The sequence below is a fragment of the Podarcis cretensis genome, assembly GCF_951804945.1.
Source record: "Podarcis cretensis genome assembly, chromosome: 18".
Taxonomy (NCBI): Eukaryota; Metazoa; Chordata; class Lepidosauria; order Squamata; family Lacertidae; genus Podarcis; species Podarcis cretensis.
In genome coordinates this window covers 14,141,165-14,154,507 of record NC_137188.1, presented here as the reverse complement: position 1 = coordinate 14,154,507, position 13,343 = coordinate 14,141,165, and the positions used below count along the sequence as shown (strand labels likewise).

The 13,343-nt window shown below is 54.4% G+C and overlaps 1 protein-coding gene across 2 annotated transcripts in view; it reads left to right on the top strand.

Annotated features, from left to right (window-relative positions):
- INSR (insulin receptor) overlaps positions 1-13,343 on the top strand; it is a 53,284-nt gene that overhangs the window by 23,045 nt on the left and 16,896 nt on the right. For both annotated transcript variants that reach the window (XR_013834548.1, XM_079960445.1), the window contains exons 3-6: positions 7,515-7,830; positions 9,938-10,086; positions 11,072-11,216; positions 12,280-12,494. Coding sequence is in view for 1 of the 2 variants with exons in the window: in XM_079960445.1 (XP_079816571.1) it covers positions 7,515-7,830; positions 9,938-10,086; positions 11,072-11,216; positions 12,280-12,494 (825 nt within the window). In the remaining variant the exon portion in view is untranslated. The remainder of the gene's footprint in view (positions 1-7,514; positions 7,831-9,937; positions 10,087-11,071; positions 11,217-12,279; positions 12,495-13,343) is intronic.

Genomic DNA, 13,343 nt, shown 5'->3' with positions numbered 1-13,343 from the left:
CATGCAGCTGTGGAATAAACAGCTTATCTGATACTTCTGTTGAGAATTAATGAACGGCTGCGGAAACGTCCTGGGGGCAGCGCTTGCTGTTTATTTCGCCGTTTCAAAACCAAGCCGCTTACAGCAGGTCTCGGGCCCCTGGAAACCGAGTCACGCCTTGGGGAGTCACTGCCCAGGTGCAGCTGAGGTCAGCCTAGCCCTCACCTGTGCCTTCCTTCCTTTTTGAAACAACGCCTGTCCCAAAATGGACTCTTTTCACCCAAACCGCAACCCTTCTGAAGTTGCCTGTCTGGGTTTTACTCGGTCTTGTTCTGTGTGGCTTCCACGCCATCACTCCAAATCGCCACCCTCCGGTCACGGCAATAATCCGGGTTGACCTCCTGCCTCGCTTTCAGACCTGATTTATTGCCGTTTTGACCTCGGAATACATGGCAGCATCAGCTAGCCTGGCAGAGTGCTCTCGAGGCGTTTCGGGGGCGCCTGCCGAAATCTCCCTCCTCGCGGATTTCCGGGGCTACTGTTATCTTTTTACCAAAGCTTTCCTCCTTGTAAATTCAGCTCACTTTGTTGGTTCTGGTTCAGCAAACAGGTGGATTAGCGGCGAGCCGCCCCTGTGAATTGTCCGCTAAAGTTCCCTGCCAGTTCTGCGTTTGACAGTAGGCGGGACTCTCCTTCCTTGGAGGTTTTTAAGCAGAACTTGGATGCCCCTCTGTCCTGGATGCTTTGCAGGGGGTTGGACTGGATGACCCCAGGGGGTCCCTTTCCAAGTCTACGATTCTAGGATTCTGTGACGTGGAGAAAGCGAACAGGAAGACGTCCCCCCCCCCCATCTAGCAAAGCTGAGTGTTGGAAGATTCGGGAAAGACAAAATAACGGGCTTCTTCACACAGCACATGATCGAAACTGTGGAACTCCCTGCTGCAGGAGGCACCAACTTGGAGGGCTTTAAAAGAGGGTTGGGCAAATTTATGGAAGAGGAGAGGGCTCTGGAGGGATACTGGCCAGGATGGCTGTGCGCTGCGTCCCTGCTCAGTATCCTCCTTAATGTGAGTTGCTAGAAACTGCAGGAGGGGAGGGGTGCTGCTCTTGAACTCAGGTCCTGCCGTCAAGTTTCCCTTTGGGGCATCTGCCTGGCCACAGTTGAGAAGAGCAGGACTGCGGATGAGATGGGCTCCCTTTGGGCTGATCCAGCAGGCTTTTTCTTCCATCCTGGAACAAAATCTCCCTTAGGCCTCCTCCGCCTTCTGTGAGGGATTCGGCAGCAAGCGGAAACCAAGGTACCTTTTGTATTCGGAAGCAGGGTCACGCAGAAACCACCCCGACGCCGTCACGGGCACAAGTGGCCGCAATGGGACTCGTGAGGAATAGGATGTCCGGTGGGCAAACGCCGCCTCTCCGGAGCTGACATCACCAGAGTCCCGGTCAAAACAGTGCAGAGCGATGGCTCTGGCTCTCCGTCTGCGCATCCTGGCTCTCGACCCGGGCGTGCAGAGGGCGGCAGACGCCAAGCAGAGCTGGGACCCCCCCCCCGTCAGCTGTTTCCCGCCTTTAGGCATCCCTTCTTTTTAAAATTATTTTTAGCGGGCAAGCGCTAGAGGCCGGGGCATGGCTTAATTAGGTTGTGGCGAAGATTGGGCAGATGTTTCCTCCTCTGGCGCCAGATTCCTGCTTCCTTGACTTCAAAGTCTGCAAGCCCTCTGTTCTTGCTGCTTCTGGTCGTGGTGGGTTCAAATGTGCTACCCCCGAATGCTCTTTCCTCAATGCAGCCCCCGGGCATTTTCACTGAGCTCTTCGCCAGCAGCTCCTTGGGGGGAGATGCTTTTGCAACTCCCTCCATTATTACTCTTCGCTCGCTCTGCCAAAGGTGTTCCCTGCCCGCCCAAACCCCTTTGTGCAATTGCTTTGGGGAGGGATCCTATTGCCTCAATTCAGCGCTGCTGCGCTGCGTTTAAGGGGAAGGCGAGGAGTGCAGGGCTGTTGTTTTCCCTCTTGGGCTTGCATAATCACCGTCCTGGGTTTGCAAGCAGGGAGCCTGACACTTGCAGGAGCAGAAGGGGTTGTGCGTGGAAGGGAAACCAGAACGGCTGCCACATGCCACAGGGGAACCAGCAAGGTGGAGAAAGGAGTTCAGGGGAAATTGGGGGCTGAAAAGAAACTTGCTGCTTCTTCTTTTTTGACCTCTAGCAGATTTTTTATAAAATACATCTCAGAACAGAGGCGTCAGGTGGGCAGTGGCTGCATCCCTTTCTGAACAGAGGCATTCCAGGGGGTGGGACTAGATGCGTCTCGGGGTCCCTTCCGCTTCTTGGAGCAGAGATGCAGAGCGCCAAGGCAGTGGCAGGGTCTGCTACTTCTTCCTCTTCCTCGGTCATGTCTTGTAGGATCCCTTTTCTCTTGGCTCCCACCCCCCCCACCCCGAATCCCTGCTGCTGGCCCCTGTAGGCCGTCTTGAGCCCAGTGGACAAAACTGGCTCTGGACAAGGCAGCTTTCATTCCGCGTCCCTGCGCAAGAAAGAACCAGGGCTGCGTAGTTTCTCGAGGGAAATCTCTCTCTCTCTCTCTCTCTCTCATGCACATATACAAACACACCCACTCAAGTTTCACTCTTCAGATGGCCGGAGGGCCTGCTGCTTCCCTGCTATCAGATAAAAAAGATGAATGAGTTCAAGAAGAAGAAAACTGGTTTTGGTGCTTGTTTTAAAGTGCGCCTTATTTATTTGTTGTCTTAAGCTGCTTCCTTTGCAGATAAATTTCACTGAGGGGGGTGTTGGTTTTTTGTGGGAGGGGAGGTTCTTGTTTCGTTCTTTTAACTATTCATTGGTGCTTTTTAGCCTGTATATTTTTATCGAAGGGCGGCATGCAAGTCTAATAGATGAAAATAAGACGTGTGGAAAGGCAGGGAACTCCGTTAGCGTCGAACCGTAAGGAGCAGCTCGCAGTGTTTCCTCAACAGACACCCAAGGCAGGAACAAGCAGCAAAAGGCAGCGTCTCGGATTCAGGACTTCTTCGCCCGCCCACAGCAACACTTTAAATTTGGCCCAGTAGCATCTTGGCAGCCGGGGCGGATTCCTCAGCAGGCTTGTCACATGCTGCCGATAACCAGCTCCGGTCAGCAGCCTAGGCCTTCTGCGCCCCAGGCCCTGCCTTGCCCCGGGGGTGTCCCAGCCCTGCCTTCCTCCCTCTGCAGACTCCTCTAACTCCTCTCCGTCGTCCTGCCGGTTCAGGGCACAGACTAGGATGGAGATGTCCGCTGCTGGAAAGGCACGTTGGGGAAAGTGCCTGGTGAAGCTGAATGCCCAAAGGTTCGGGAAGGAGCTGTGTTCACCTTTGGAACTGCCTTCCACAGGAGTTGGGGGAGGCCGCCGTGCGTCTTGCGTACGGCTTGCTGGGAACCAGAGGCTCGGCTTGCGAGTTTCCTTTGGGGCCTCCTGAGAACGGGGTGCTGGGCTAAACGGGCCCTCTGCCTGCTCTTCTTAGGCGCTGAGAAGGCCAGAGTGACAGCGTCTGCCTTATGCGCAAGGGGAAGGTGCTGCGAAGGGTGGGTTCTGCACCCCTCGAAAGGCCCGATTCTGACACGGCACGGAACCACCCTGCAGCTGAAACGGTGCCTGTTTCATATGGTGGGGCTATTTTGTGGCAGATGTGAGTTCAGTTCCCATCAGCAGGACGCTGAGTCTGAGGAGCCTTGCACAAACACAAAACTCAAAGCCCAGGCGCACCCTCCCTGCAGAGTTGTCTGCAGTTTTACTGGTGGGGAGGGGAGCCCTCTCTTCTCCTCTCCGCCCCAGACCCAGATTTCTGCGCGTTCCAGGTCTCGATCAGGTCCCAACTTTGGCTCAGGAGTGGATCTGACACACCCGTATTCCAGTCGGCATTGCCCGTGCAGAAGGCGTGTGCTTGTTGGCCTCCTCCGTTCAGGACTGGCTTGCTTTCCTGTGCCCTGGGCTTTTCCAAAGCGGGTTGGGCTAGATGACCCTGGGGGTCCCTTCCAACACTACAGTTCCATGATCTATAAGCCAGCCCACCTGGCCCCGTGTTGCCTTCATGGACCGGCAGTCTGTCTCTTTCTCTCTCTCGGTTTCTCACTTCAACCTGGGAACTTTTTCCGCAGTTGCCGTCTCAGCGAAGTGCGCAGGGTGGCTTCAAAAGAGGGATAGACAATGGAGAGGGCGATCCTGGCAACAAGCATGGTGCCTCTGCGGCAGGGAGAGTCGCATTCAAATCCTGCTTGCTTGGCTCCTGGAAGAACTGGGCGCCGGATTCCGGCACCCTTCCCTTCCTATGTTTTGTGGGGGCATAGCTGCCTCTTTCTACGGTGCGAGGCAGGGCGCACCTTCGGAACAGCTGTAGTTTAGTGGTTAGGGTACCTGCTCCGCATGCAGAAGGCCCATAGGGCATCTCTGGGCAGGGCCGGAGAGCTGCTGCCAGTCTGTGCAGGCATTACTGAGAGCCTGCTGGGTCGGGCCAAAGGGGGCCCATCCAGGCCAGCAGCCTAAATAAGAACGATGATAATTTTATTATTTGCAGCGTGTCCGTCTGCACCAGCCAGAGCAGCCAACCAGACACCCAGCAGGATTCGAACACAAGAGCCCCTTCTCCTTTCGCGGTTTCCAGCAACCCAAGGGTCTATATGACTGGATATTCAGTTTTGCATTCAATCCAGCCTTTATTCAGAGCAACAAGTAGTAGTAGTAATATTTATACCCCTTCCCATCTGGTTGGGTTTCCCCTGCCACTCTGGGCAGCGTCCAGCAACAATGAAAACATAATAAAACGCCAGAGCTTAAAAACTTCCTGATACAGTCAATCTGAACTTGTATTTCTAAGGGAAGGATTTTGACTTGGGGAGGGGGGGACCACGCCTGATTCAAATGTGGAAGCTCAGTCACTGGTAGGGGGAAACCCCATGGGCTGCTTCTGCCCGTCCGTGCCAGCAGCAACGAGCCAGGCCTGGGAGAGACCCGCTTCCTGAAACCCTGGTCAGCTGCTGCCAGCCAGTGCCTGGCTCTATAAGGCAGCTCCCTCGGTGGGTCTTCCTTGCATGCGTCTCCAGGCGACGCCATTCGCTAAGCTCCTCTTTTTTTGGCTTCTGTTGTCGGATCTGGCATGTTATTTATCGCAAGCCCTGATGCAACGTGGCTTGCGACTTTTTCAGCGCTGGATCTCAGCTGGGGAAAGAGGCCGAAGGGGTTAAGGATCTGTTTGCTTTGTGCAGAGGCAGGAAAAATGTCTTGAATGACGCCCCCTCCCTTCGCCACCCCAAGCAGCCAACGCATTGGTTCAGGGAGAGGGCGGTTCTCCTGGGGGAGCCCTTTTTCCCGGCCTGGATTTCTCGGGATCGGCAGCCATGTTACATATCTAGAGATACATGTTTATATATTTTTCTCCTCCTCCCCGGGGCCTGTGGTCTGGACTCAAGCCAGGTCTTTTGGTTTGCTTTACTCCTGTTATTATTATTATTAAAATAATGGCAGGCAGGCAAAGAAACGAAAGGGAAATTGAGATTAGTTGCAGCAACCGACAGTAAAGAAGTAACAGGATTTGCTACAGTTGTAATGGTAATGTTCCGTGGCCTAGACTGACTCAATTAGGCATCGGAAAAGTATACCGAGAAATAACCTTGAACCTGAGAGGCAGTGTGGTGTAGTGGTTAGAGTGTTCTGACTAGGGCCTGGGAGAGACCAGGGTTCCAATCCCCATTCAGCCATGCAGCTCCCTGGGTGACCTTGGTTGCCAGTCACTGCCTCTCAGCCGTGCCTACCTCACAGGGAGGTTGTTGTGGCAATTAAATGAGGAGGGGGAGAACCAGGAGCGTCCCCTTGAGCTCCTTGGAGATGGGATATAAATGCAATCCTTTGTTGTTTAGTGGTGTCCGCCTCTTGGTGACCCCCTGGACCAGAGCACGCCAGGCCCTCCTGTCTTCCACTGCCTCCCTCATGCTGGTCTCTTCGAGAACACTGTCCCACCATCTCATCCTCTGTCGTCCCCTTCTCCTTGTGCCCTCCATCTTTCCCAACATCAGGGTCTTTTCCAGGGAGTCTTCTCTTCTCATGAGGTGGCCAAAGTATTGGAGCTTCAGCTTCAGGATCTGTCCTTCCAGGGAGCACTCAGGGCTGATTTCCTTCAGAATGGAGAGGTTAGATCTTCTTGCAGTCCGTGGGACTCTCAAGAGTCTCCTCCAGCACCAGAATTCAAAAGCAATACTAAATGAATACTAAATCCAGACAGGACAAACAGTGCGGGGTGTGTGTCTGTGTCCCACATTTTGCATTTGAGAAGGGTTTTATGGGGTTGCCCCTTCCAAAAACACATGGGTTGTTCTTCCTATGCGCAAGCGACAACCAACTTGCTAGTTCGCCCCCCCCCATGAGATCCCATTGTGCAAGTGATCCATTCCTTGGCTGGATCTTTCTCAGAATACAGGAGGGGGGAAGAAGTGGAACGAAAACTGCAGCTCGGTGATTAGAACACCTGCTTTTGGGGGGGAGCCAGGTACAGAACAGACGCACCCCAGCATCTCCAAGCAGGGCTGGGAAAGGCTGTTCGAAACTCTGAGAGCTGCTGTCGGTCAGAGGCGACAACACTGAGCTGGTTGGATTTGATGGTCCGACTTGGGGCAAGGCAGCTTCCGTCGTTCCCATTAAGCGAGCCCTTTATTCAGAATTGTGGAGACTGCCATCCAAAAAGAAAGGACCATAGCCGTTGGCCACTCTGGACTATTTCAAGCGACGGTAACTAGGGGAGCCACCCGCTGGAGTCCCTGTTCTGTGTGCCTAGTGGGAAGCAGCTGGCCCCCCAAATTGGAGGACAGGTAATGGGGTGGCCCAGCTCTGTGGGCGGGAGGGAGACGGAAGGGCAGAGACGTGGGCAGGCATTGCTCTATAATAACAATTCTCTTATTTATACCCTTGTTGAATGGTCTCTTTAAATGTGAAGGTTCATTATTGTTCCACAAGATGTGTATGTCTTTAAGGGCCAGAGCAAATAACGAGACCCAGTATTACAGCTGTGGAACAGTATAGCAGGTGCTGCTAAGTTGTGTTAATTAAGCTGTGTCAGCAATTGGGTATAGTATATAAAGAGCAGCACCTAGCTCTCTCAGTACCCTGGGGGTTGGGGGGGGAGGGTGGATGGGTCATGCTTGTTGATATCTTTAATGTAAAAGGAGGTTTTGTTTCTGTTATTAAAACCTTGTTAAAGTTATTTTTGAGTTCCTTGTATTGTGTGGTCTTCCCCCGCAAGCTTTCTGCAGCGCAGCTAATCTGCAAATAGCCAACAACCCTGCCCATCTGGGTGTGTTTCCCCAGCCACTCTGGGCAGCTTCCAGCACATATAAAAGCACAAGAAAACGTGAAAAACTTCCCTTCCGATGTCTTCTGGAAGCTGTGCAGTTGTTTATTTCCTTGGCATCAGATGGCAGGGCGCCACCACCGAGAAGGCCCTCTGCGAGAGGAGGCGGGGCTTGCGGGGCATGTTTTCATCCATTTCTCTCTTTCTCCCCTGCTCCCCGCAGTCTGCCCTTCCGCCTGCAAGTCCCAGGGCTGCACCCCAGAGGGCACCTGCTGCCACGCTGAGTGCCTGGGCAGCTGCCTGGAGCCCGGCGACCCAGAGAAGTGCCTGGCCTGCCGCCACTTCAGCCTGGAGGGCAAGTGCGTGGAGAGGTGCCCCGCAGGGTCCTACCGCTACGCCGGGTGGCGCTGCGTCACCTTCGACTTCTGCCAGGAGCTGCACAACAAGTGCAAGGCCGCCCGCCAGTCGGACTGCCCCGTCATCCACAACGGAGAGTGCGCCCCCGGCTGCCCTTCCGGCTACACCATGAACTCCACCAAGTGAGTGGGCAACACACAAGCACCCTGGGGAGGGGGGCGGAGAAACCAAGGGGGGGCCTCTTCTCATCGGCAACCGTTCCCCCAATATCGGGGTCTTGCTTTCACTCCCTGTCCCCGTTGCGAGAGTCTGTGCAACTCGCTGCTTTGTGGCAGTCAAGACGCCCTGAAACAGAGCAATAATAATAAAAGTGATGATTTGGGGAAGAGAAAGAGGTCGGCGCAACGCAGAGTGAGCCCCCCAACCCGTTGAGGAGGAAGGCAATGAGGATTTAAAGCCCTTTTTCTGCCAGATACCGATCCCTGAGGGCTCTTGTGGTGTGGAGGGAGCTGGACACCCTAGTCTCAGAGATCCTCCCCTTTTATTTCAGGGGTGTCTGACCCCCCACACTCCCGCTGGGGGTCCTTGTCCGAAAAATGCCTCCCTACGAAAACATTAACGTTTCGTTTTGGAAAATGATTGAGAAATAGCGTCTAGCCTTGGAACGGCTGCTAAGATTTATAATTGGCTAAAAGACGGAGGTGAGGGGAGCTTAACTACTGCTCTGTCCTGATGGATGGAGAGATAATTGGTCAGTATGATCTCTGGTTAAACTCACCTGTTACGAAAGAACGCGCACAATGCAGCCTAGCAGGTTTGTGGGGAAATGGGCATTTTGGGTAATGCTTTGGAAACACGTTCGGTGATCATGCCCAATCTTAGGCGGCTGTCAACCTGCTGTAACATTATTTCTGTTCTTTATCTTTGGTTTATCTTGTTTATTAATGGAGGAAGGAATGGAAAATGGGGTCAGGGATCAACCACCGAGCAATTTCATAATGTAAAAAGCGGCGAAAGCGAATTCACAGACTTAAAACAGTGGGTTGCGCCCCTGCCCAGAGGAGACTCGTTGAAATGGGCCGATTGGTTTTAGTGGGTCTCCTCTTAGCCCAGTGAGAACAGTTAGAACAATTCCAGAGCTCCGCTTCCTGAAAGAGGCAGGCCTTTGGTCGGTCCCAAGGAGCCCCTGCCTGATAAAGCCACAGGAGGGAGTTTAATCCACGCTTAATGTATGTTTGATATTTAAGATATCAACAGAGTTCCTTGTATTGATCAGAGGCAGCTTAGGGTCACAGGGGTCTCTGAAATTTGCCTGCTGTGAGGACGGGGTGAGAGGCTGGGTGGGGGGCTGTTGCCCCTCCAAATGCAAGGCATCCCCTTCTTGTCGCCCCCATCTAGACCTATCTAGACCCCATCTAGATCTGGGGGGGTCCTCGGCCTCCTTCTTCTTGGCAAACCAGCTTCCTGACACTCTTGGGCAAAGCCAGGAGCCAGAGGAGGAGAGGAAATGGCCTGTTCTGATCATTCTCAGGAAAGGGTAGCTAATTGGCCTCTAATTGTGGCTGACGGCAGCAGACCTTGTTCCTCCTGCACCGGATGAATGTTCTCAAAGCAGATGACAGTTTCTCCGAATGCTCTTTTCCCGAACCTCCTTGCTATGACGGGGTTGCGAAAGGGAGGGGGCAGGAAGCAGGAAGCAGAATCTCGAAGGCAGGCCCCTCCACAACATGCCCCCCCCCCCACCAGCAGGGTGCTGAATGACCTTGCAGCCAGCGGGGACCCTTTCAGCCGTCCTGTTTTGTTTTAGCTTGATTTGCTTGCTGGGGAAGAGAGATTAGAAGGAGGCTTCATTCTGTGCCGCCCCACAGCCCCCAAGGCACTGTCCTTGTCCCGAGCGACACACCGTAAACCCGTGGAACTCATTGCCACAGGAGGCGGCAATGGCTTTAAAAGAGGACTGGACAAATTGCCGACGGCTGCTCTGCCTCCATGAATCCCAGTTGCATGAAACCACAGGAGGGGAGAGGACTCTTGTTCTCAGATTGCACTGGCCACTGGCCTCACCCAGCAAGCTGTTCTGAGGTTCCTTTCCTCTCCCCTGTTGGGAATGTGGGTCTGCAGGCCCCACAGGGCCATCCCAGAGGCTGCGGGTGCGTCTCTGCAGCCTCTGCGCGCAAGCCAAACTCCCAGAGCTTTCCTGAACGCGCGCATCGGTTCTGGCGGCGGCGAGAAAAGCCCCGTGTCCAGCGCAAGAGGCATCTCCCTTTCCCCGCCGTGTCTTTTCTGCAGCCTGCTCTGCACCCCCTGCGAGGGGCTGTGCCCCAAAATCTGCGAGTTGCCCGTCAAGGAGAAGACCATCGACTCCGTGACGGCGGCCCAGGAGCTCCAGGGGTGCACTGTCGTCAACGGCAGCCTGACCATCAACATCCGCGGAGGAAGTGAGTTCCTGGGGGGCGGGCCCGATGTGGGGGGAGCCAGAGGGGCCTCTCTCTCACCTGGAAGCTGGTTCTGCTTTCTCTCTGGGACACAAGGGCTTCCTTCTCAAGCCCAGAACCTCACGGCTTCAGCTCAGGGGGAGCCTTTTCAGCGGAGGGCCGCATTGCCTTCTTCCGGGGGCCTTGTGCCGATTTGGGGAGCGGAGAGGGCCAGAGGGGAAAGCCGGCAGAGCAACGGAGACGAGGGCTTGGTCCAGTTCTAGGCCTAAGGAGGTCCTGGACAAGCTGGAAGGTGCGCAGAGGAGAGAATTGGAATTGTAGAATAGTGCGTCAGAAGGGGCCCAATGCAGGAATCCCAACTAGATCATACATATGGAATGATAGAGTTTGGGGTGTTTAGCCTGGGAAAGAGGAGAGGAGATACGAGAGTCCTCTCCAAATATCTCGAAGGCTGCCCCGTGGAAGTGGGAGCAAGCTTGGTTTTCTGTTGCTCTGGAGGACCTGAACTGATGTCTTCCAAGAAAGGCAATTCCGACTAAAAGTTAGGGCAGAAAATTTCTTCACACCACTCCAAGCTTTTTACCGATAAGAAATCCCTTTGGGGAAACCCCAGAACTAGGATCGGCCTCCGTATCGCTTGGGTGCTCTCATTTCGAAAAGATATCTATCCATATTCTGCCAATGGGAAAAGAATTATTTTGATACTAGAATACGCCCAAATGCTTCTTGAATCTTCCTGCCCCTTGGAGAATTTTCTGTGGACTCTTTTTGTCGGTAGTGGACTCTCCTTCCTTGGAGGTTTTGAAGCAGAGCTGGGGGGGGGGCGTCCTCCAGGGATTCTTCATCCGAGATTCCTGCATTGCCAAGGGGGTTGGGCTGGATGACCTTTGGGGGTCCCTTCCCACCCCGCAGTTCCGTGAGCCTGTGAAGCAGGAGGGCAGCCAGTTTCTAGGCTGGCTCAGCCCACGCCTCTGCATCCTCCCTGCAGGCAACATTGCGGCTGAGCTGGAGGCCAACCTCGGCTTGATTGAGGAGATCACGGGCTACTTGAAGATCCGGCGCTCCTACGCCCTGGTCTCCCTCTCCTTCTTCCGGAAGCTCCACCTGATCCGAGGGGAGGCCCTGGAAGCCGGGTGAGTGGGGCCCCTGGGAAGGGACGGCTAGGAGCAGGGCTCCGATCCTCGCTGGGTTGTGCGGCTCCGCCCTGGCCTGCCTTGCAGGGGCGGTGTGGGTATCAAATGGGGGGACGGGACACGCACACCAGCCTGAGCTCCCTGGAAGAAAAGGGGGGTTGGACATGTCCAAAAACAGATAGGGAACAAACACTGGCGTCGCCAAGTGAGCGCTACTCAGAGTAGACCCACTGTTTGCTTGGCAAGAAGCTGTAGCTCAGCTTCAGAGCTTTGTGCCCCAAATGACCGGAAGAATCAGAAATCAGGAAGACCAAAATTTAAATAAGGAATGGGGAATAATTCTAATTCTAATTCTACCCTGCCCATCTGACTGGGTTTCCCCAGCCACCCTTAAAGTAAACAGTTGTATCTGAAAGACCATTGTAAACAGTTAAAATCATTAGTAGGATTGGAATAACGCTTGTAGTTTAAGGGTGAGTTTTGGACACAGCGGAGAGGTAAAAGATTTGGAATATCATAAAAGATGCAAGAGGAAATGATTAACAATAGGACCCACAGAGGGGGGAGTGCAAGAGATTCCTTGGAATTATTATTATTATTATTATTATTATTATTATTATTAGTTATTTATACCCTGCCCATCTGGCTGAGTTTCCCCAGCCACTCTGGGCAGCTATCTTGTTTTAATGTTGTATGTTGGAGATACGACTGTAAAGTTTTAATCTGAAAAACCGAATAAATAAATTTCTAAAGGAAAAAGAGGCAGAGAGGAGTCCGGCTGGAGAAGAAGCCAGGGCGTCTTCTTCTCCTGCTGCAACCGGGAGAGGGATGAAGAGGGCAGAGCAAAGGCAGTCGAGGCGGAGAAGTCTCAGATTGCTGGGGAAGGACAAGATTTAGGCGGCTGTGGGAAGGCAGGGGCCTTCAGTGCCTCACTGGGGATCCGTTTTTTCTTTGAAGGAAGAGTTCCCTTCCCTGGCAGCCCGCTTCCCCCGCTTGGCCAAGGGGACCTCTCTCCCCTCTCCCCCCGGCCGTAGTCACCTTGCTCTTTCCCCCTCCCCGCCAGGAACTACTCCTTCTACGCCTTGGACAACCAGAACCTGCGCCAGCTGTGGGACTGGAGCAAGCACAACCTTACCATAGCCCGCGGGAAGCTCTTCTTCCACTACAACCCCAAGCTCTGCCTGTCCGAAATCGACAAGATGGAGGAGATCTCGGGGGCCAAGGGGCGCCAGGAGAAGAACGACATCGCCCTCAAGACCAACGGCGACCAGGCCTCTTGTAAGCGGGGCGGCCGAGGGGTGGGCACTGCGCTTTTGCACGCACAACGGTCCCAGGTTCGAATCGCGGCAGTTTTCCCAGCAGCTCCTGCCTGAAACCCCGGAGGACTGCTGCCAGTCTGAGCAGGAGATACGGAGCTAGATGCTTCAGAGGGAGAGGTAGCAGGCAGCTTCCGATTGCCCTGTTTGAATCACTTCTTCATCTGGAACCTTGAGGACTGGAGTCTTGGCTTCTGCTTTGGAGTAACTCGCAGGAAAGGGCCGTGTCTCAGCAGCCAAGTAGTGGGTCCCAAGTTCTGCCTGCAGGGGCATCTCCCTGGAGAGCTGCTGCTGCCAGTCAGTCTGGACAGCAGTGAGGTAGAAGAGCTCTGTAGAAGGGCATTTCAGAAGAGCCTGGTGGCGGCATTGGCGGGATCAGGCCAGAGGAAAGACCCCCAAGCAGGACCCAAGGGTGCTGTGGGTCAGGGGTGTGGGGCCCCCCCATGCGCCGCTGGCTTCCTGAGACCAGAAGGGCTGCTCTTCAAGCTCCTGGGCCTGAGCTTTGTTATACTAATAATAAAAAGCCCCATTAAGCCTGCCCTACTCCACTTGGAGGTGGGGTCGAACCCTGTGCACACCCGACACCCTCCCTCTGCTCTCCCAGAGGATCGCTTCCGGGGTTGTCTTCCTCTTTCCCTCCTGGCCGGCGCCTCCTCTGTGTGTACGATCTATATGTTTGCTCAGTCTCGGCTCCCTCCCTCTTGCAGCGCCTGCCAGGCTGGCAGAACGCGGGGCAGCTTCTCCTCCCAGGGGCCTCCCTTGGCACCGACAGCCTCCAGGAGAGAGAGAGAGGGGGGGGGAAAGGGGGAGG